At 36.8% G+C, this 24,839-nt stretch overlaps 1 protein-coding gene across 8 annotated transcripts in view; it reads left to right on the top strand.

Annotated features, from left to right (window-relative positions):
• Window positions 1-24,839, top strand: part of REV3L (REV3 like, DNA directed polymerase zeta catalytic subunit) — a 172,507-nt gene that overhangs the window by 39,258 nt on the left and 108,410 nt on the right. For all 8 annotated transcript variants that reach the window (XR_011497869.1, XM_070496645.1, XM_070496644.1 and 5 more), the window contains 3 exons: window positions 9,311-9,500; window positions 14,602-14,676; window positions 21,480-21,640. Coding sequence is in view for 7 of the 8 variants with exons in the window: in XM_070496641.1 (XP_070352742.1) it covers window positions 9,311-9,500; window positions 14,602-14,676; window positions 21,480-21,640 (426 nt within the window). In the remaining variant the exon portion in view is untranslated. The remainder of the gene's footprint in view (window positions 1-9,310; window positions 9,501-14,601; window positions 14,677-21,479; window positions 21,641-24,839) is intronic.

Genomic DNA, 24,839 nt, shown 5'->3' with positions numbered 1-24,839 from the left:
GTTTCTAATGAAAAATCAGCTATTAATCTTACTGAGGAAAGTTTGAACATGATGAATTGCTTTTCTGCTTTCAGGATTTTCTTTTTGTCTTTTGACAGATTGGCTATCATATGTCTAAGTGTGGATCTTTTCAAGTTTGTCCCACTTTGAAGTTTGTTGAGCTTCTTAGATATGCAGATTAACGTTTTCCATCAAATTTGGAAAGTTTTTGGCCATTATTTTTTCAAATATTCTTTCCACTCCTTTCTCTCTCTCCTCTCCTCCTGAAACTCACGTTATGTATATGTTGGGATGCTTGATGGAGTCTCACAGATCTCTGAGCCTCTGTTAATTTCTCTTCATTATTTTTGTTTTTGTTCCTCAGATTGGAGAATTTCAACTGACCTGTCTTCAAGCTCAGTGATTCTTTCTTGTGCCAATCAAATATGCTGTTGACCCTCTCTAGTAAATTTTTAATTTCTGTTACTGCACTTTTCAACTCCAGTATTTCTGTTTGATTCTTTGTTATAATTTCTGTCTCTTCGTCTCGATTATGTAAGGTATGATTCTCGAACTTTCCTTTAATTCTTTAGACATAATTTCCTTTAGTTCTTTGAAATATTTAGAATAACTGGTTTAAAGTCTTTGTCTGGTAAGACCAACATCTGAGCTTCTTTAGGGACAGTTTCTATTGACTGCTTTTTTTCCTGTGTATGGGCCATACTTCCCTATTTCTTTCTATGTCTTATAATTTTTTTGTTGAAAACTAGACAATTTAAATAATGTGACAGTTAAGGAAATCATATTCCTCCCTACCCCCAGGATTTGTTTTTGTTCCGTTGGTGATGTTGCTGTCTGCTTCTTTAGTGACTTTCCTGAGCTAATTCTGTATAGTCTCTATTCTTTGAAGTCTCTATTCAGCTAGCTTAGTGGTTAGTTAATTCCTGGTCAGAGATTTCTTTAAATGCCTTGAGCCAGTAGGTCTCCTTCCAGCTTTTGCTGAGAGACTCTGTGTGTGTGTGTGTGTGTGTGTGTGTGTGTGTTGTGTGTTGTGTGTGTGTGTTGGAGCAGAGCCTCAAGTTCAGCCAGAAGTGAAGATTAGGGCTTTCTCAGGACTTCCTCAGCATGCACACAGCTCCACACATATGCATAGCCTTCTAATTTCCCAGGACTGTATCAGAGCTTTTCAAAGCCGCTTATTGACATTTCATTCCCCCGTTTTTCAAGTTTTTTGGTCAGGCTCTTATTAGCTGCAACTGTAAAACTCCCTCTCATAACTGTGAGGTTAAGCAATTGCTGCTGGTTGTTTTAAAATATATGCTGCAGGGGCCGGCCCAGTGGCGGAGCAGTTAAGTTCACACATTCTGCTTCTTGGCGGCGCGGGGTTCATCAGTTGGGATCCCAGGTGCGGACATGGCACTGCTTGGCATGCCATGCTGTGGTAGGCATCCCACGTATAAAGTAGAGGAAGATGGGCGTGGATGTGAGCTCAGGGCCAGTCTTCCTCAGCAAAAAGAGGAGGATTGGCAGTAGTTAGCTCAGGGCTAATCTTCCTAAAAAAAAAATTAAAAAACTTAAATAAAATATATGCTGCAGATAGGACTATACACATAGAGTGAGCTTTGAGTCTGAATCAAAGACAAGCCTTGAGAATGGAGCTTTTTAGCAATCTACAAGGCAGGTCAGATAGTGACAGTTTTGATAGAATGGGGCTTTTGAGTAATTCCACATCTGTTCTGGGCTCTGCAGTGCCTGCTTTGGCTTTTGGTTTTTACAGCTACCATGGTTGCAAGGCTTTGGTTTTCAAGGCTACCTTGGAGCTGGGGTTGGGAGATTGGATTAGGGCAAATTAAAACACCACAAAGCTTGTTATTCTTGCTAAGATTCAACTGGTTTTCTTGAGTAGACACTCTTGGATTGTCACAGCCTTTAGTTAATTTCCAGAGTGCTGGAAAAAGTTGATTTTGACACTATTTGCCAGTGTTCCTTTTGCTTTCCAGAGCATAGGTTTTCAAAGGTCTTTCCTCTGCCATTCTGGAAGTGCCTCTTCCCATTTCTTATATACTTTTATCTGTGTCTTGCTTTCAGTGTCTGATCCATCCTCTCATTGCTTGCCTTTCTCTTAGACATTTCTACTGGACCCTGGGAACTCTGGTTGCATGGCTAACATACATTCTCAGTTATTCACTGACTATTATCTCCCTTTCTTGCCTGGCACCTCTCTTAGGGGCTCATTCTTTAACATCCCACAAAATCATAATCTTCTATTCCTCCCTTAAATATTAACATTCCTCAAGTTTCTATCTTTTACCCCTTTTCTTTCTTTCTTTCTTTCTTTTTTTAAAGGTATTCTTTTTGGTGAGGAAGATTGGCCCTGAGCTAACATCTGTTGCCAACCTTCCTCTTTTTTTTTTTCTCCCCGAAACCCCAGTACATAGTTGTATATCCTAGTTGTAGGTCATTCTAGTTCTTCTGTGTGGGATGCCACCAAAGCATGGCTTGATGAGCAGTGTGTAGGTCCGTGCCCAGGACCTGAACTGACAAACCCTGGGCTGCCAAAGCAGAGCGCGTGAACTTAACCACTTGGCAATGGGGCCAGCTCCCCCATGCCGCCCTGCTTTTCTTGTCTGTCTGTTCTCGCTGAGCAGTCTTTCCCAGTTGCCACTCGTGCTCTCAGATCTGTCTTCTTCTCTAGCCCAGATCTCTCTCTAAGCTCCACATCTGTGTACCTAATTGTGCTTAATGTAAATCTCCATGTGGAAATTCTATAGATGTAAAATTCCACAAGTTCGAAACAAATCAACCTACTCTTTCTTAGTTTTCTTTTGAATGACACTCCCATCTATCCAGTTGCTTAAATCAAAATTTGGGGTCATGTTTGATTTTTTCTCCTTTACCCTACCGTCAAATTTCAGTCAGTTATTTTATGCCCTAAATCCTTCTTGATGTTTTCTCCATCTCTGCTGACATCTCTTGCCTGAATTACTCCAACAGCCTGCTAAACAGATCTTCCTATTATAGTTCCGTCCCTAGCTTCTCCACAATGTGTCCACAAGAAAACTTTATAGGGTGCAAATCCACACAGGTCGTAGAGTCTTCTCTCTCACACACACACACTCTCTCTTACACTCACACATATGTGCGTTGTCTTCCTCTGTGTTGCACTCCTTGCTTCATCCTACCTACATTTTTTCCCTTTCTGAGACCATCCCATGTTCTCATTTGTCTTCAGGTTTCCGTACGTACTGCAACATTCTTTCTCACTTTGCTCTTTTGTTGCTTCTTCTGGGAAGGTTTCCTATGTTCTCACAAATCTGAGTTAGATACTTCTGGATATAGAATTACCATACTACATGTAATTGCCTATTTACTCGTCTTTATCTCTGAGGAGAGTGCAAAGTCCGTGAGATCAAGGACTGTGATTATGAGCAGCCTGTGGTCTAGCACCTAACACTGGGCTTCTAAAAATTATTTGATGAATGGATAATTTATGCCTATATTTGTGAGTGAAAGAACCAACCATGATTAGCACTGGAAGTACAAAGATACCGTAGACAAATAGATGAATAAAATAGACCTTTGAAACGTCTGGTGTTTGAGGGATATAGTTCTGTTAGTAACATGGGATTAGTAACTTAAAACCAATGATTCTAAAGAAAGTCCTGTATACTTTAGTTGAAGAAATAAAATAGAATGAATAAATGTGAAACCCCAAAACATTATTTACAGTGAAGAGAGAAAATGAAGAGAAACTGTTCAACAGGAAGTTATGTGCATATGCCTTTTGTAAAGTTAGTGATCGTACTTAGTTGTTGGTTTTGTTTTTGTTTTTGCTTTTTGTAATTTCTGGGTCATTTAGAAGTAGGTGACTCCTTCCTACCTGCCTTTCTCTACACAAATTGTATAATATTTAGAAAATATATATAAGCAAGATGAAAATCATCCATTGTCTGATTTAATATATTATTTATATTAACCTGAATAAAACCTGAATATTACCTAAAATAAAAATATTATAAACATCTGCTCATGGTAGGAAATATACTTCAACACTATCTGTTGCTGAAGTTAGCAAACTTATTCTGTAAAGGGCTGTGTAATATATTTTTTACACTTTAAGGGCTAGAAGGTCTCTGATGCAACTATTCAACTCTGCCTGCAGCAGAAGCAGCCTTAGACCATTCAAAATGGGTATAGTGTGTTCCAATCAAACTTTATTTTTACAGAAACAGGCAGCAAGCAGGATTTGGTATGAGAGCCATAGATTTATTCTATGATACGGATATATCATAATTACTTAATCTCCTATTTTTGGAAATTGTCATCAATTTTTTTACTATTATTAGTAATACTGTCTTAGCCTCTTAATGTCTAAATCTTCATGTACATTCTTAATTTTTTCCTTAGGATAAATTCTGAATATGTAATTTCTAGGGCTAAGAGTAATATACTTAAGACTTTTTTTTTTTAATGAGAATAGGTGATCTAACGCTTTCTAACTGTGACTATGAGGGGTTTGGTTCATTTTGTAGTTTTGTGGGGATGGGGAAAGAAAGATGAAGTGAAACTTTAGAAAGATAGAAGCAAAGAAAGACTGCAGGGAAATAGATAATGATATAAAACTTACAAAGAGATATTCCAGGAAGAAGAAAATATGAAAAATTCTATAAATAGGAATTTTCATCTTCACATATCAATTTTTTTTTGTTTTATAGCTCTGTAGAGTTGTTTAAAATCTTGTGTAGATTGAATTTGAGATTTGGGAGATGAATTTTGCAAATTACGCATAAGCATTTCTTATTCAGTCTCCTAAGATACTCTTAGGCCAGCATGATTTTGATTGTGGTTACCAGTCAGCTTGTTTAAAAAAAAAAAAGGAAGAAGACACTAAACTTTTCTGGATGATGAAGAAATCTAATCCATTAGAGCAGGGATTGGCAAACTGCTGTCCGTGAACCAAATCCCTGCTGTTGCCCGTTATTGTAAATGAAATTTTATTGGAACACAGCCATACTCATTCACTTAAATACTGTCTATGGCTACTTTCAGGCTATAACAGCAAAGTTAGGTGGTTGTATCAGAAACAGTGTGGCCTATAAAGCCTAAAATATTTACTATCTGCCACTTTACAGAAAAGAATTTGCAGACCCGAGAGTTAAGAGGATTGGTACGTTAGTCTTTCTGTTTATCAAAAGTGGATCTACAAAAATACGGGTAATTTTGCTACAGATAAACTAACAAGATTTTAGATGCACAATTTAATTAAGAGACCAAATCTAGGCATTTCAAAATATAGAAGAAAAGATGGGAAAATGACATAAGAAACATTGGAATACAGAGGACTTAATGGTTAGATAATTGTAAGTTCTGTGAAAGATTAGATTCAGAGTACCCAAGTACTATGTGTTAACAGGGACACCTACTTTGGTTTTAGAAACCCTACTTACACACAATTGAAAAGTGGCCAATCCCACAGTTTTGCCATGGTGTCTTTAAAAGCCAGCATTTATGCTGTGACAAGATTCCATGGAGCTTTCCTGAAACAGCTTTGTTGCAGTTTCTGAATAAAGCAACATCAGTCAAATTGGAAATCCAAACTCTTTTTTTTAAATTTAATTTTTTTGGTGAGGATGATTGGCCCTGAACTAACATCTGTGGCATCTTCCTCTATTTTTGTATGTGGGATGCCACCGCAGCATGGCTTGACAAGCAGTGTATAGGTCCACGCCCAGGATCCGAACCTGCAAACCCTGGGCTGCTAAAGCAGAGTGCACAAAGTTAACCACTACACCATTGGGCCAGGTGGAAAATCCAAACTCTTAAAAATCTTTTGAAACTGGATTTGTTGCCCTTAATTCAGTTTAACTTGACAATAAGAGGGGACACTCAGAAAGTAGGGGTATATTCTTTGTTTGGATCCACATGTTAACTAGAAATAGCTAATATTCTAAATCTTGTAAGAATCCCAAATCATTTAGTTAGGTTTCAAAATAGCATAGCTTTCACTAATTTTATGAAAACGTTCTTAAAATATAGTGGAAAAGCATCTGGACTGAAGTCTCAAGTTCCTCTTAATTAGGCCACTAACTATATGTTGAAAAAACGTAAATCCCTAATACCACCTAATACTTCTTTATGGAAAAGAAGCCACAATTTAATGCTTGAGCTACTGATTTTAGGTTGTGTTCTCACAAGTGAACCTAATCCTAAGTGATGGGGGTTGGGGTAGACTAGTTGATCTCGAAGAGACTTTACATCTGTATAGCTCTACACGTCTGTTGGGGGTAGAGCTGATGGAAGGAAATGTCTAGAAGTGATCTGTATCTTGTCAAGGTAAAGTAAAGCCATTGCATAACTACAAATTTTCCAATAGTAAGAGACACCCTATGCCAAAAAAATTGACTCATATTCATTTTAGCACATTCCTCTTTCCTTACTTAATTTTTTGAGTTTCTTTTGTTTCTCATCATTTTCGTCTCTGTGATTCTTACTCTATAGTAAAGCCATCAGTGCCGTGGAAAGAATTCTTTGTGCTGTAGTTGTTCTTCAGGAGGTTATTGTTGGGAAAGGGTAATGAGTAAGGCACCGAGCCATCCCTAGCTGCTGGAGAACCAGAAATAGGTACATCTGTGTTGATGTAGTGACTCCAGCTTTAATGGGACTTTGGGTCATGCAGAGTAGGAAAGTGCAGTAAGCTGGGGACTCGTCCCAACACCCATGTCCTGTTGAAATCCTGATGGTATTCCTTAGTTGTATCAGAGTCCCTCTGTTTTCATAGATATGTTTTTTCAGATATTCAGGGCTTTCACGCCATTCCTTTCTCCTTTCACAATTATTCTATTTTGCTGAGGCTTCATTCATTTACTTAACAGATGTTTATTAAACACATACTATGTGTTTTGTGCTGGATCCTGGGGATATTATGATCATTCAAACATAGCACCAGCTCCCAAAGAATTGGCAGTCAAATGGGAGAGTCACATAAGAAAACAGATGTTTACAATACAAAATAAGAACTGAGAAATTAAGGTTTGAGGAAACCAACATTAACTTTTTAAAAAATTGAATCAGCATGGTTAAATGGAAAGAGCATGGGTTTTAGATTTCGTTGATCTGCTTTCAAATCCTGATTCAGTTACTTAATGGGTATGTGACTTTGGGAAAGTTAACTTTTGTGATACTTGCAAGGTTGTTCTAAGTTTTAGAAATGAGTATATGTAAAGCACTTAGTCCAGTGCCTGCTGAATAAATAATTCCTGCTTTTCTCCTAAATCATACACCACAAATTACTGTAGTTCCAAAGCCTATAAATAGAAAGATAATTTCTCTGGCCCTTACTTCACAGGAGTTGTGAAAAGATATTTTAAAAATATTTTATGAACTTTGACCACCCTGCCTATAAAGGAACTATTAGTAGAAATCAAATTTTATAATTATTTCTTTAAGATTCACCCAAATTTCTATTATTAAGATATATAGACTGTAAAATTAATAACTTTGGAACTTAAAATATTGCTTGTAAAATATGCTATTACACTAGTAATTCTGTAATCACTGGTATTAGATTTGTCGCCTTAAAAGGGAATACTTCTCTGTCTTCCCACCTCCCTCACTCCATGGTTTAGCATGCCAGTTGCTCTTAACCAAATTGTAGTTTATATCCAGAAGGGTAAAAGTTATAAGCTTTTTTCATGAGATGTTTAAAAAGCATTCAGGTAGATATCAGTAAATTGATTAAATATATTTTCTTAAGACTCACTCATCATTCCAATTTGAATAGTTTCTATTTGAAGAATTAAAAAACTGCAATGTTTAGAAAATAGTACCATGTTATATTTAGAAATGAAAGAAAATAGTCAAAGAATTTTATTTTAACCAAAAATATTTTTTACATTCCTTTGAAATTACGTAGCATAACTGCTGCTAAAAATAGAAACTGAAATTGGTCTAACACCAACACAATTTGTAGTTCTTCAAAAGTGTGAAAGTTGGTAGTTCAAATCAAAATACTGTACTCGAGAGAGCATATATCTTGCTTCATTATGTGAGTAATCTTTCTAATTTTGCTATACTTTATATAATTAAGAACTATTCCAGATTTGTTAATTCTGTTATAGCTGTACCTTAAAAATAAGATGTTATTAACTATAAGAAGTGTAAATACAAGATATCAATAAAACACAAAACTATTTTTATATAGATCATTCTAAATTATAAATAGGAAATAGTAATCAAACAAATAGTTACTTTCCTACCAAAAGAAAAGCCCAGTGAAGCAGAGTGGGATAAGGGGTGGGGAAGAAGCCCGAAGATTGTGTTGGCAGGGCAGCACAGCGATAGTGAGTGACAGCATGAGAAAAATGGATGTGTTCTTCCATCACTGCTGTTCTCCTCTCTGTTTGAGTTAGACAAATGGCATGTACCCAAGGGGAACTAGGGACAATGCTCTGAGGACAGGAACCACTTCCATACCCTGCCAGATTCATGAGAGTAATGGTGCATCTGCTTTTTGTTTATGTTGTTACTTAACCTTGTCATAGATGCATGACTGTTTCTGTGACACTTCTTTTGTAGATTCTTAGTCATATTACTCTCTTTATCGTGGCTCTGCCGGATTGTCTGTTGGCAAGTCAGCACCATTTACCCCTTCTGCACCTTACCTGATATAGTGGCTTCCTGGGGAGTGTGCATGCTTGTTTTTTCTCCTCTCATTGTGTCTCCTCATGTCCCACTCCACCAAATGCAAATCCAGAAGCCCATTGCAGACAATTGATCTGTAGGATTTCCTTTTCATTGGTTTTTGTCTAGGTTTTTTTTTTTCTAATAGCAAAGTTTTGTTTTTACCCTCCTTTCCCCCAGCAAAATTCTACACACTTGGAACTGCTTTTACCCTCTCCTTTCTTCCAGAGCTGTCTCTGTCTTAGCGAAGTCTCTTGTGTGAAAACATTTAGCTTAAGACAGACATTGATTTATCTAATAAACTTCCAGTGAATTTTTGTAAGCTTCATAACTCTGTGCTATGTGGTATTACAGGGCAATTCAGTGAAGTATGTAAAACTAGTTTGTGAGGGTGACATATTCAAACATACTTTCATCAAAACTGTGTTTAAATCATACTATAATGCTTATGTTTATAAAATGCTTCTAAATGTTCTGTTGTAAAATATAGTTAATATAAGTGGGTTTAACTATGGGTTAATTTTCTTCAGCCCTTACCTTAGATAAGCTTTGTTGTCAATGGAACATATAAATGACTTACACTCTGAGCTTTGTAATGTTAAAATTTTGAAATGCATCTTGAGACTAAACTTTATGATGTGTTACATTTTAGGTCAGAAGACGTGTCTTCATCTACATGGCATCTTTCCTTACCTCTATGTGCCATATGATGGTTATGGACAGCAGCCAGAAAGCTATCTTTCTCAGATGGCGTTCAGTATCGACAGAGCACTTAATGTGGCTTTAGGCAATCCATCTTCCACTGCTCAGCACGTGTTCAAAGTGTCATTAGTTTCAGGAATGTAAGTATGTGATAACATCTTTTTAAATTTTAATTTATCTCTAGTATTTCTATTGCTATTCTAATGGAAGGAAAACATATCTGATTCAAACATACTCTGTTTGTTTTTCTTTTACTTCTAATCTAATGGAACTGGGGCATATCTCTTGCTGTAACTTTTTAATGTACATTTTTATTGCAATGAAAGATGGTTAACAGTGTTTTCTGTTTTAACCTTTTCCATTTCTCTGCTTCCTAGAACTGTAGAAATTCATGTAGTTCATTCATCAAATATTTATTGAGCACCTTCTATGTGCCAGGCACTGTTCTAGGTGCTTGGAATATTTTGGTGAACAAAACAAAGATCCCTACCCCCAAGGAGGTTACATTCTAGTAATGGGAAACAGAAATAACCAATACATAGAGCATGAAATAAATAAATCTATTTATCACATGACAATTAGTGCTGTAGAACAAAAGATGTAGAGCAGGATAAGAAGGATCAGTACTGGGGTGGGAAAGTGAACTCGTGGCAGTTTTACATAGGATAATCAGGGAAGGTGTCATCAACAAGGTAAATGACATTTGAGCAAAGACTGAAAGTGAGGGAGTAGGAGTAGCATGGAGGTCATGTTGGAATGGAGAGAGAGGAGAGTCGGACAAAGTGAGGTTGGAGAGGTATGAGAGGATGGAGAACATGCTGGCCAATGGTTCTCAAGGTATAGTTTCCATTCTTTGGTTTCACTAACATCAGCTTTAGCTAGTTTGACAACCATGAGAATGTACCACTCGGATCTCCAAAAAATAGGGAGCATAATTGACCAACAGCCCCAGCTACTGCTCTGAAATCCAACTATCATCCCATATGTGCTGAAGTTGCTTCCAGAGGCTTCTCCCAGCCAATGACTAAGTGTGGCAAGGGTACTAAGGCAGGTTCCGGGGAGACACTTGAGGACTCTCCAACAGCCGTTCTGATCTTTCATTAGAATCACACTGCAATAGAAGACACTTCCATTGATTTTCCCTCTGTCCCTCTCTCCTCCACTTGGGATCAGACCTGTATCTAAGTCTGGTGGCTGTCCCCACCTCTCCTGGGTCCCTCATTTTCTCTCACAGTTATTTCCCCTAATAAATTTCTTGTACATTTTGACATCTACTTCTCAGAGGATTCAGACTAACATACCTGGGAACTTCATCAAAATACATTCTTTGGTCCCACCCAAGACTAAGTGAATTAAATAAGCCTTTCTGATTTTCTGATGATTCAAATGCATACTAAAGTTTGAGAACCATTGCAGTAGGTGGTTCTAAGGACTTTGACTTTTACTTTGAGCTATTGCATGATTTTGAGCAGCCATGACCTAACTTAAACTTAAAAGGATTGCTTTAGCAACTGTATGAAGAATAGATTGTAGTGGGATAAGAGTGGAAACAGGGAGAGCATTAAGAGTCTGTTTCATTAATCTGGATGAGAAAATATGGTGGCTTGAGCTAGGGTAGTAGCAGGAGAGTAGTCAGAATAGCTTCTGGATCTATTCTGAGGGTTGAGTCAGCAAGATTCGCTGTCTGGTTGGATGAGGGTTGTGAGAGGAGTCAGGAATGACTATAAAATTTTGAGTCTACTGCTATAAGGATGGGCGGAGCAGGTAGAGCAGCTGGCAAGAAAGATTTGGGGTTCATACTGGAACATTTTGACTTTGGTATGTCTGTACAAAATCCATCTTGAATCTGTCTACTCCTTCTACCTTAATCTAGGCTTTCCTCTGGACCACCAGAGTATTCTTTTAATTGAATTCCTTTCTTCTGTTCTTGTCTCACTTCAGAGCTGCAAAAGTACCCTTCTTATAATGGAAATTGGATCCTTTTAAAATAATGTAAAATCCTTGAGTGGCTTCATATTGTTCATAGAATAAACTTTAAGCTCCTAACCACAGCCTATGTGATCTGATCCCTGCCTGCCTCTGTAACTTTGTTCACTATGTTCCATCCAGAAACACTGGTTTTCTTTCAGTTCCTCTGAGGTGCTGAGCTCTTCCCCACCTTTGTACATACAGTTTCCTTTCCTTGAGTGCTGTACCCTTCTCCAGTTCTTCAAATCCTTCACCTCTCTAGAGAAGTTTTCCCTGAGACTTCCTCCCTTAAAATAGGTTTCATTATTATTATTCTGTATCTCATCCTATTCTTTGTTTCCTTTAGCACTTAATATAGTTTTCAATTATTTTAATTTTTGTTTATTTACTTAATTTTTATGTTTTTCTCACCAGCAGGTAAGCTCCATGAGAAAAAAGACCATGTTTGTCTTGTCCATTGTTATATCCCTAGCATATTGTATGGTGTTGAGCACTTAGTAGATATGGCTCAGTAACTGTTTGTTTGAATAAATGCATGAGGTGAAAGTCCATACCCATGCTGTGACAACAACAGTTAGGTTAAAGATCATCATTAGCTTTATATCCTAATTTTTTATGTTTAGTAGTTTCTAAGAACTTTCCTATACATAATCCCATTTCAAAGTAGAATCTCCAGACAGCCTAGTGAAATGAATAATTAGTCACCAATCGGTCTATATTTTTGATGGGTATTTGTTAAAGGCATTGCCATATTTTTAAGAGTAGTTGAGTTACAAATCTGGATACCTGGGGGCAAAAGATGAGCTGTTCAATCTAATTTATGGCTGCCCTTCTCTTTTTTCTCCTATTCTAATATATATATATTTTTTCTTAACCTGGATTCCCTTTTCTCTTACCATACATTCTAGCTTCTGTGATTCCTTTACTCTTTCAATAGTCTTTACTTCTTTAAGGTAGACAAGGTTGCATCTAGCTACCAAGTTAAAATTTGTGCAAGGTTTAATTCCGGTCTTCCTAGACTATGCATTATCCTGAGGCTGGGTTAAGAGAGAGGACCGTGACCTTAGGCTCATTTCTGGGATTCCTTGCCACGTAGCTACCATGATTCTAGAAAATATCCTATAGAGAGAGTCTTAATCCATCTAAATTAATTAACTGAGATTTTTTGCTATCTGTGCTCACTTTCCTTTTATTATATTTAAAAACTAACTCCGATTATCGGATATAATTTTTAAGCTTAAAAATATCTCCTCTCAAACTCCGCTTTATTCTACTTTCTTCCCCCTAAAGAGTCTCCCTGTTGAGGCATTCTTTTGGCAAAATCAACTAAAGCCAACAGCAGGAAGGAAGGGTTGCAGGTTAAATTATACGGAGACTTTCTTGGCCAGAAGAAGCAGAGAACTGAATTTATTAAATTTCCAGGCTATATCTTGGGGCAATAGATATGAAAACAGAGTCTTAGATTTACAAAGAATTTTACAGGTTTGATAGTCTTAACTTATTTTCAGTTTTTGAAATTTATGAGCTGCTAATTGTAAAAACCTAAAGATTGTTAGCAAAACCAAGACAAAGCAAAGAATATAGACCACACCAATGGAGACTCCCCCCCTCCCCATTTATCTGGCTAAAGATAACCCATGTCTTTAGAGAGGTATATTTATATATATGAAAAATACTACAGCAGGAGGAACAAATAAAGAGTTGAATTTTGCCAGTGAGAGAGAATGAGATCATTCACGTAATGTGTCTTTCTTTCACGCCTTCCTTCATAGCAGCAAAAATGGGGTAAACAGCAGCAAACTAGACAGGAAGTGGTAAGTGTTATTTTAAAAAGTCAAGAAAGGGGAAGGGGGAAAGGATAGAGAGAGATGGTCAGAGAAGGCCTTTCTGAAGTGAGTTTAAAGCAGACACCTGAGTGAAGCTTGAAAGCAAGCCATACAAAGGCTCAGGGCAGAGCTTTCCAGGCAGAGGGAATGGCAAGTTACCTGAGAGTGGATCAGGTTAGAGGGGTGAAATGTTTAGAATGGTGGAGGAAAAAGGAAGAGAGGTGTGATGTAAGATTGAAATAAGTGGCAAGGACAAGATAAAAAACCTTTAGACCTTGGTAAATAGTTAGATTGTTTTTAATAGAAATTGCTTTACAGCAGTCATACAGGTGGCTCTGACCTAAGGACTGGAAACAACTTTTAAAAAAATTGTTTAAATATACCCCAAATAATGATATTTGATGTCCACTACACTATCAGACATGTCAGAAATGGCGTCCTAATGAGGGAAAGTTCTATCTAGTGCCTGTCATAAAGGGACAATATTTTTAAAATGAAAAGTGATTGGATTTATCCACCTAAAGACTTAACCAGCCACTTATTTGCAGAGAAACTCTAGGCAGATATAAAACTTTAATTTTGTCTACAAGTTCAGACCTGTTCATATATTGTTTCTAATTACATCATCTTTGAAAATGGTAGCCTGTATATCAGACGTACTGGATAGTTTCAGAACCTCCTGAAATGATATAACATGATAGCCCAAGTTATTTCATCTTTCACTGAAGACTTCTTTCTCTCTCTGTCATGTGGATTTTTGCTTCTCCCTTTCCCTGTTCCAGCTGATGCCCTGAGAAAAACCCAGCCTCAGCATAATTAGAGTCCTTAAGTATGGCCATGATCTTTTCAATCTCTTAAGTTTCTGTCTACACACTTTTCACAGGCTTCATTTGATTTGGATGTGTGTTATATACACATACATACCTACATACATACATAAAATAGGTAAATTGTCTCTGATTAGTGAACTAGCAAAATTAATAATAAACAGAGACAAGGAAAGTAATATAAATGCTGTTAATTAAAGGACTTTTAATTAAATGAAGAGCTTTAGTTTTTGGCAGAAAACATGGGTAATGGAAGAAGGTGCCTGAAAAGTCTCTGTTTTTCTTATACATGCTCAGAATAAAGAGAAAAGAGCCACGTTTTAATAGAGTTACAGTGATTGAAATTAAGGTATAAATAGTTTGCTGCTCCTTTTCGTCCCTAGTTTTTTTAAAATAGTGTTTTTAAACTTTTTAAAAGAAGTAACCAGATTTCAATATTTCATGTGTTAACCTGTGGTAAATTTGATTGATAGGTCTTAGAGGTTTTTTGTTGTTTTTTGGTAATACTAAATATAAGTAAGACTGAATTAAGCCAGCTGAGTCTAATTAGGGCTATAAGTTGCATTATTTCATCTCTGAATGATGAAAATAATATGAAATATCTTTTTCTTTTATTTCAGGCCTTTTTATGGTTATCATGAGAAGGAGAGACACTTTATGAAGATCTATCTTTACAATCCTGCAATGGTGAAAAGGTACAAAGATAAGTGAAATAAAAATATGAATAACTCATTAATTTAATAATAAAAGAAAAATCTATAAGAAAGGCCTATATAGTTTGTAGCATTACTAAAAAGGAGACCATATTATATACATAATGTATAAAGAGAGAGACCCATGGCTTGGACTCTAGGAAGGATATGTTAAGGGTGAATGGACCTTGGTTTATAGCTCTTAACTGCTTCTTTTCTGTCTTGGCGAGTTTGTAGAAGTAGATAAGGAGAGCTGATGGCTGTCTTGTGTGATCTTAGTGCCCTGCTGGCCAGACCAGATGTTCAGTACCAAGAGCAATTTGCTCTTCAGTTTCAAAGCAAGAAGAAGTGTTTGAGGGTGAGGCCACTGTGGGAGGGTTCCGAGATCTCAGAATCCTGTTGATTCCTTATTGATGTTGGTGAAATTTTACATCTCAGGTTTTTGTTTCGTTTGTTTCTGGGTGTTTTTTCCCCCCCTTCTCTCAATAAATCTCTCTACCTGTAGCTTATTCTCTCAAACATCCTAGAGTCCAAGTTCTTCAGAGAAGGAAGGACACATATAGGGAAGACTTCAGTCATTCTTTAGGCTTCAAAACAAGCCTAAAAAAAAACCTGTGTGGTGACGAGCTAAGGTAAAAGTGGCTTGGAGAATCTCTGAGTGTAGTTTTTTCAGAAGATCCTCTCTGCTAGTAGGTACTAGGTTCCAAAAGGTAACCTTTTGGTAAGACAGAAATTGGATGTTTCCCCAGAGTGAATTTAGGCACCAAGAGAGGCACAGCCACCAAGGATAGGAGGTGTACTTTAAATTAGACCAGTTGAGTACTTCACTGAATCACAGCCCTAATCCCAAAGGTTATTCCCTTCTCTGAGTAACCAGTGAAAACTAGTTTTCTCTAAAACCTGCCCCTAACCTTACCCCAAACATCTTCTGTTATGTAGGGCACCAAAACAATTTTCCAGAATAGGCACTTAACAGACAATGATATTTCTTTTTTTTTTTTTTTTTTTTTGAGGAAGATTAGCCCTGAGCTAGCATCTGCTGCCAATCCTCCTCTTTTTGCTGAGGAAGACTGGCCCTGAGCTAACATCTGTGCCCGTCTTCCTCTACTTTATATGTGGGATGCCTGCCACAGCATGGCTTGTCAAGCGGTGCCATGTCGGCACCCAGGATCTGAACCGGCGAACCCCAGGCCGCCAAAGTGGAATGTGCACACTTAACTGCTGAGCCACCAGGCCAGCCCACAATGATATTTCTTAGACCAGTTCCCCTCCAGTCACACTTTCTCTTATCCTTAGAGAACAAAAGAGCTGTCCCTGTGGATTCTTACCCTCTCTTGTACACACAGTGGTAAGAGAGTGAACCTCAGCCGTTTTCCTCTTTCTCATCCCCAGTTGTGCTAGAGAGGAAACCATGAATAAAATTTGCATGTGTCTTTTATAAATAATCTGTAAACTGTAGTTCTATTTGAAGTATAAATCTGTTTTTCTTCCTTCTGACTGTAGCATCAAATACTTATTAAACTATTTGTAATAAGTTTGCTTTAAATTATATAGTTAGCTTATCATAGTGCCTATCTGAAATTCCCTGATTTATTGACAGATTCATTCATTTATTCATTTTTTAATAAATATTTCTAAAATGTGTACATTTATATTTGATGCATTATGGAATTTGCTGGGTAAACAGTGGTGAACACAGTTTGCATGGTTCTAGCCCTCAGGGATCTTACAGCCTAGCAGGGGAGACAGACAGTAAACAAGCAACCCAAGTATGTAACCAAACATGTGATACATGCAATTAAGGAAAAGAACAGGGTTCTATGAAAGAAGATATTTTCTCTCTTTTTTTTTTTTGTTAATTTTTATAGTACCTTTATACATGAATCGTTTGCGTTATGGTATTTAACTAAAACATAATGTAGTGGTGAAGAGTCCAGACTCTGAAACCAGATTACCTGCAATCAAAATCTGTCTCTGCTACTTACTAGCTGGGTGACTTTAGGCAAGTTATTTAATCTCTCTGTGCCTTAGCTTCCTCATCTGTAAATAGGGTTGATGTTAATACACATTGTTCTGACGATCAAATGTGTTAATATCTGTCAATCACTCAGGACAGTACCTGATACATAAGTGCTGTGTAAATATTGGCTATAGTATATATGTAAAATGTTCAAGTGCAACTTATGAGCCTTACCCTCTCTCTTAAACTCTCTTCTCTAGAAACAATCACTTTTAAGAGTTTGGTGTACGTCCTTCTATTTTTCATACATCTATATGCACATATCCTCTTTTAAAAATTTCTATATAAAATTGGTATCATGTTGGAAGGTAAGTCCGCAGGGACAAAGATTTTTTTCTGCTATGTTTGCTGCCGAATCTCCAGTGTTTACAATAGTGTCTGGCACATAGTAGTTAGTCAGTAACTATTTGTGGAATGAATAAATGAACACTATACATATCGTTTGGGGACTGGCCTCTTGATTCATCTACTTGCTCATCTCCTATGATCTTTACTTCCATTCTTCTTAAACTACTTACTCTCTTGACCCTGAAATTCTCTGACCCTGAAACACACCCTGAAACTTTCCTACCTTTTTTTTTTTTTTTTTTGAGGAAGATTAGCCCTCAGCTAACTGCTGCCAATCCTCCTCTTTTTGCTGAGGAAGACTGGCCTTGAGCTAACTTCCATGCCCATCTTCCTCTACTTTATACGTGGGCCACCTACCACAGCATGGCTTTTGCCAAGCGGTGCCATGTCCTCACCCAGGGTCCGAACCAGCAAACGCTGGGCCACCAAGAAGCAGAACGTGCAAACTTAACCACTGCGCCACTGGGCCAGCCCCACTCTGAGCTTTAAAATGCAGACTTCCTGGTTTCTGACTAGTCTTCTTTTTTTAAAACAAATTTTTGAGATATAATTTACATGCCACAAAATTCACACATTTTAAGTGTCGCAATTCAGTGATTTTTAATAAATTTACTGAGTTGGGCATCTATCACTCTAATTCAGTTTTAGAACTTTTTCATGGCTGCAGTAAGTCCTTTATGTCTGGTTTTTGTTGTCTTTTTAATTCTGTCCCTGAGTTACTCCCACTCTACCTGTTTTTAGGCTTCAAACTCCTTGGCCCCACTACTACTACCCCATTTTGTAGCCTCCTCCTACAATTAATTTATTTCCTTTCCATCTTATATTCTGTATCTTCTCAACTCCTTTGCCTGCCAGGTGAAGACGTCAATTCGGGATTAATCTATTTGTTTGCTTTCTCTCTGCTAAAGTCTGGTTTCTGGTTATGCAGGATACCACAAAAAAGCACTGTAAATTCGTGGTCTTCAACTTCACCTGGGCTCTGCCCTGCCTTCTATTTTTCTCTTATTAATTCTCTCCTAACCGTTTTCCACACTCTTTACTCAAATGTAGAGCTCCTTCTGAGGCTTTGTCTCCTACTTCATGGAGAAAATAGAACCCATCAGTCTCGAACAGTGGTTGTCAATGTGTGGACTGGGGACTCCTGAAACCCTTTCAGGGGATATGCATTGTCAAAATTATTTTCATAATAGTACTAAGATATGATTCACCTTCTTCACTGTGTTCGCTGTTGCTGGGTAAAACTGCTGGCACCTTGGCCCAAGTCAAGTTACAATGGTTTGCCTCTCTCACAGACATCTTCTGAAAAATGAACAAAGTGGGCCTGTCACTTCAAAGAAGAAAACTCATAGTATTTGTTGCCAATGATAAAATTTGAGCTTTTAAGCAAACATTAAAAGTTTGGAAAACTTTATTGCTACTGTGAACTTAAAACCTTTCTAGTACTTAAAGATCTTTCTGATGAGATAGGTGATAGTATTAACAAATGATTTTTTTTTATATTGTTTAATGAAGTGTATCAACATTTAGAATATCTGTATAACTTAGTGGACCCATATTTTCCAAATGACCAGTGCATGATGTTAGAAAATCATGTATGGGTAAAATTATTCAAAGTATAAGACAGACCAATAGATTTTAATGTAATGGTACAAAAAGTTCATGGATCTGGTTTCAAATTCCGCATTGTTGCGAACCTCTGAGAAACTACCACTCTGTTGCGTTTCCATGTAGTATCAAAGAAGAAGCTCACCATTTATCTGAAAGTGCTATTCAATTACTCTTCCTTTTTCCAGCCACATATCTGTGTGAAGCTGGATTTTCTTCATATGCTTCAACCAAAACAATATATCACAACAGACTGAGTAGAAGCAGATGTGAGAATCCAGCTGTCTTCTATTAAACAGATTTGCAAACACATAAACCAGTTTCTCTTTTTTCACTAAATTGTTTTTGTTTTGGAAAATATAGTTATTTTTTATAAAACAAGGTTATTTGTGTTAACATATAATGGGTTTATTATTATTTTAAAATTAGTAAATAAGTTTCTTAAAAATTTCTCAGTTTTAACTTCTAATATGGTAAATATCAATGTGTATGAACAACATAAACAAAAGCTCTTTGGCGCACTCAGTTATTTTTAAGAGTGAAAAAATTTCCTTGGACCAGAAGGTTTGAAAACACTGGAATATTTTCTCTTAATTTTCTGTCAAAGATCCTTAAACTCTATTAACATTCATTTTCTCCTTTTTGCTGCCTATTACAGTGAAAGATTTTCCCTCTCACCTCCAAAGCTCAAGATCTACTCTCTTTGACCTTTTTTTCCGTTTATCAGTTATCCCCATCTCCCTTTCCACACCGTTTAGATTTTAATAAGACTCTGTTAATTTTACACACATGCATTCATACTCATAGCTCTTCCCCCAGAAGGATTTATCTGTACTTTGTGTATCCAATTTCTTATCTCCCATTCACTCGTTAATACTCCGCTATGGCTTCTACCCCAACCATTCCACTAAAATTGCCTTCACTAATGACCTCCATGTTAAATCCAGTTAACACCTTTTTGTCCTTACCTTTTGACCTCGTCTCAATGCTTACTGTGCCTTAAAATAATCCCAAATATTGGTTTCTTTGCTATAAACTTCCTCTGGCTTTCCCCATACCCATCTGATCATTCATATTTATGCCAGTTTGTTGGTTCCTCTTTTAACATCTGTGGTTGTTCCCTGGGGTTCCGTCTCAGGCTTTCGTCTCTTCTCTCTGTATTTCTCCTCCCTCTGTAGCCTTAACTACTCCCATGGTTTGGTTTGGTTTTTGTTGATTTTTATGCATTTGACTTCCAAGTGTGTATCAGTAGCCTAACTATCCCTCCAAAGCTCTTGATCAGTATAGGTATCAAACCATCTACTGGATAAATAGAATAGCACCGTAGTTAAGAGTGAAGATTCACTAGTCAAAGAAAATTTGGTTTGAATTTTAGCTCTTCCACTTTATATCCATGTGATTTTGGACAACTTTTTAATCTCTCTAACACTCAGTTTCTCTATTTATAAAATGGGGATGATAGTACCATGGGTTTTTAGTGAGGATTACTTGAGATTAAGCATTTAAAGCACCTAACAGAGTGTTCAGTATGTAGTGCTCAAAAACGTTAGCTGCGTCTGCTGTGTTAATAAAATTATTCTTATTCTCATCTTCATTATCATTTATTTCTGATATTTTCAGAGAATATATGAAATACCCCACTATACCTAAAGCCCAGTATGTCTAAAATTGAGTTTATCCTTATTCCCTCTCCAAAAAGAAAGTCTCCAAATAAACCTGTGTTCTTTTAGTCCTTTCTATTTCAGTAAATGCAGCACCCCAACTAGCTGCTTAAGCAAAAAATCTAGGCATTACCCTCCACTCCTATTCTATACACCTTCCATGTCTAGTTAGTTGTTAAGGTCTGACCATTTTATTCCTTATATGCTTCCTGAATCAACACGTTTCTGTGATCCTTGTCAAAGTCACCATCATCTTAGTTTTTCCACAGTAGCCTTCTCACTCCTCACTCCCTAGCTCTAGTCTTGTGCATTCGCTAGCTAACCTGCTCACTTCACTTTCCTACTCTTCACTTCACAGGCAAATTCCACTACCTCTTCACGTGTCTTAATGGGCTCTGCATGACCTGATTTCTCGTTACCTCTCTAGCCTCTCTCACCAACCACAGCCTCTGTCACTAGGCCTCCCTCAGTCAATGGTTTCAGTTCCTGAATAAGCCATGTTTTCTCTTGACCTTTATGTGTGCAATTTTATTTGCATGAAATACTCTTCCTCTCTTCAGAGAAAAAGTATCTCCAGTTCATCGTTTGGTCTCCTGCTTAGCAACTTCTCTTCAAGAAAGTTTTGTAGACACTCCCTCTGCACCTCTGTCTGATTACTGTTCCTTCTAGATGTTCATATACTTGCCCTGCATGGCACTTACACTATTTATAATTGCCTATTGTTTGTATTCCCCATCATGAAGAAAAAACAATTCGGAAGAAAAATACTACAATAGTAACATCCCTGAGTGGTGGATTGAGTCATATTTCCTTTTTTAAGAATTTTTGTATAATCTTTTGAAAACTTTTTCTGCATTTCTAAAAGGAAAACTCATATTTCAAAAACTTTTTGACATTTTGGTTTTTTAATGTAGTTTGTCTTAAATTGGTTTTAAAAGTCAAAATATTCTTCATCCAAGAAGTTTTTTGTCATTTTCTTTCAGAGTACACGGCTTTCTTTAAAACTTGATTTAAACTTTTAATTTCTAACAAAATACAAACTTCAAGTAAAGTTGAAATGAAAAATTTGTGTGCTAGTATAATGTATTTTATTCTCTATATTAGTATAATCATTATTTCACTATATTTTAGGAAACATAATTTTATGACATAACTTTTTTTTTCTGATTTAGGATATGTGAACTTTTGCAAAGTGGAGCCATAATGAATAGATATTACCAGCCTCATGAAGCGCATATTCCCTACCTCCTACAGCTCTTCATTGACTACAATCTGTATGGAATGAATTTAATTAATCTGGCTGCTGTCAAGTTCCGAAAAGCAAGAAGGAAAAGTAAGGTTAATTTCGCAAGTTCAAATTAAAGCTTTGAAACAAGTGTTATGCAATTGATGATTTATAGAATAATACGTATTTAGAAAATAAGTGCCAAGTGGATAAAGAATAAAAAGAAATATGCAAAGTGGTATTAGAGTTTATCAGGAAAAGAATCTCAAAAGAAAATGTTTTGGTTAACAGTTTTATTGAGATATAATTCACGTATCATGCAATTCACTCATTTAAAATGGACAATCCAGGGAGGGACCTGCCCAGTGGTGCAGCCATTAAGTTTGCACGTTCTGCTTCAGCAGCCCCGGGTTTGTCGGTTCAGATCCCGGGTGCGGACATGGCACCACTCAGCAAGCCATGCTGTCGCAGGTGTCCCACATATAAAGTAGAGGAAGATGGGCACAGTTGTTAGCTCAGGGCCAGTCTTCCTCAGCAAAAAGAGGAAGCTTGGCAGTAGATGTTAGCTCAGGGCTAATCTTCCTCAAAAAAAAAAAAAAAAAGGACAATTCAGTGGTTTTTAATATGTTCACAGAGTTGTGCAACCATCACCACAGTCAAATTTAGAACATTTTTAGCACCTTTATAAGAAACCCCATAGTCTTTAGCAGTCACTCCCGTCTTCCCATGTCTCCCACCCCTTAGCAATCATGAATCTACTTTGTCTCTGTAGGTTTGCCCATTCTGCTCATCTCATATAAATGGAATCATATGGGGTTTTTTTCACTTAGCCTAGTCTTTTAAAGGTTCATCCTGATGTTGTAGCATGTATGAATATTTTGTTCCTTTCTATCGGCCAAAGAATATTCTGTTCTATGGCTGCACTACATTTTATGGATTCATCAATTGGTAGACATTTTGAGTTTCCACCGTTTTGCTATTATGAATAATGCTGCTGTGAACATTCATGTACAAGTATTTGTGTAGCCATGTGTTTTCATTTCTCTTGGGCATACACCTAGGAATAGAATATCTGGGTCAAATGGTCTAGCATCTTTAGCCTTTTATTCTCATTGGATTCCATCTCCTCTACTTAATACAAAATCAATCCAACATTTTGCTCCAATTCTACTGTTCTTTCTGTTAACATTTTTTTCTTTTCCTTCACTGCCAAACTTCTTGAACCAGAGGTTAGCATTTTTTGTCTTGTAGTTCACCAGCCCTTTTTTTCTTTTTGGTATAACTCCTTTCATTTCTTCTGTCATATCCAAACTGTACTCTGAAAAGTAACCAAGGAGGACTTTTTTTTCCATGAATAGTGGGCTAGGTTATTAGGATCAACCTTCCTACTAAAAACAATTTAAAGGCTAGATATGAATTTTGTTTTTAATCTTAAATGTATCAAAGAGATTATAAAACAAAAAAGAAGTACTGGCTGACAGAGGGAGTAGAGTGCTGAAAGCACTCTTTGCCCTGAGGAGTTTGCTAATCCTGGAAAATTTAGAACCTCCATTGAGACAGCCTTACTAGGTGAGGGAGACAGAAACAAAAGCCTGGGGCCTGCTGGACAGGTTAGAACCCTGCACAGAGTAAGGTAGGGTCTCAAATAGATATGCCCTTAAGTTGAGCACCAACTAGGAAGTGCAACAACCTTTGAGACATTTCAGCCCAGTTTGAATCCCCTGGGACTAAAAGAGCTTCCCAAATCTAGAATTTGATCTGAGGTGGTGCTGCTCTAGTAGTACATTCAGATATGGCAGAGGCAAATGCAGATCCTCTCTAGAGGGAATTATCTTTATCTTAGGTCTCAAATTCTTCCTCAGAGTAAAATTTCAAGTATAATATGTTTAGCACACAATTTAGAACCTACCAGTCACACGAGAAGACTGTCTCCATGAGCAAAACCTAACATGCACACATGCTCACATACACACATCCCAGACCTACAAAGAATTCAGATATTGAAATTATTAGATGTGATTTGAAAAACTGTAATTCAGAATCTTTATTAAATGTGATGCTATTTGCAATGCTCTAATGTATAATGTTATATTCACTTACAGTTGTATTTGTCTTGTCTCTCCAACATGCTAATAATATCCTTATGTGAAACAACTTAGATGCAATAGTTCTTTTAAAAAGAGATTGTTTTGTAGTGACAACTTATATTAAATAATTACATTTTCATTTAAATCCACAAAGATTGAAGCATTATGACCAGCATGAGTCTGCTTTTAAGTAGACCAAAATAATTCATTTGTTCGTAACTAATTCTACTAGATAATACTAACTTCAGGTTTAGATGACAACTTATGGTTTACTAAATGCTAGTTTTTCTCATCTTCTCAAAATCTTAGAGTACTATAAAATTTTTAAAATACACCAAATTGTGTGAATAAATAGATGTCCCTTGGTCCTTAGGATCCCCAAAAGAGAATCATCTAATGAAGGATGAGGTAGGCTGTCTGCCCAGTATCTTCCCTTTTTCTCCATAAAGAGACTAACAAATAAAGGAAGGAAGAGGGAAGATATAAGGAAAGTAAGAGAGAGAGAACCATCCGCTGCTTAACCTTTTTCCATACAGAGTTTGTTTCCCCTCAATCTTTTATTTCTTACCTAGGAGATCCTCCTCCCTCGCCCCCCCACCACCAATGTAGGGATTTTCAAGAGTAAAGGTTTAAGGACTCACATTACTCAATTTCAAGAATTACTAAACCTACAGCAATCAAAACAGGCTGGTGTTGGCAAAAGGGTAGACGCATAGACTGATGGAACAGAACAGAGCCGAGAAATAGACCCACACAATATAGTCAACTTAGTTTTTGACAAAGGTACAGTGGTAATTCAGTGGAGAAAAGATAGTCTTTTCAACAAATAGTTCTGGAATCATTGGAATCCAGAATCTATATGTCAGAAAATAAAAGAGCACAGACACATACTTCACACCTTATATAAAAATTAACTCAAAATGGGTCATAGACCTAAATGAAATATAAAACATCAGACTTCTAGAAGAAAACAAAGGAAAAATCTGCTTGACTTTGGATTTGGCAATAAGGTTTTAAATACAACACAAAAAGCATGATCTATGAAGGGAGAAATTGATACGTTGATTTTGTCAAAATTAAAAACTTTTGCTCTGTGAAAAATACTATTAAGAAAATGAAAAGATAGGTCACAGACTTGGAGAAAATATTTTCAAATTACATATCTGATAAAGTTCTTGTATCTGGAATATATAAAGACGTCTTAAAACTGAACAATAAGA

Source organism: Equus asinus, chromosome 24, assembly GCF_041296235.1.
Source record: "Equus asinus isolate D_3611 breed Donkey chromosome 24, EquAss-T2T_v2, whole genome shotgun sequence".
Taxonomy (NCBI): Eukaryota; Metazoa; Chordata; class Mammalia; order Perissodactyla; family Equidae; genus Equus; species Equus asinus.
The sequence above is the reverse complement of the archived record's forward strand: the minus strand, read 5'-3'. Positions and strand labels throughout refer to the sequence as shown.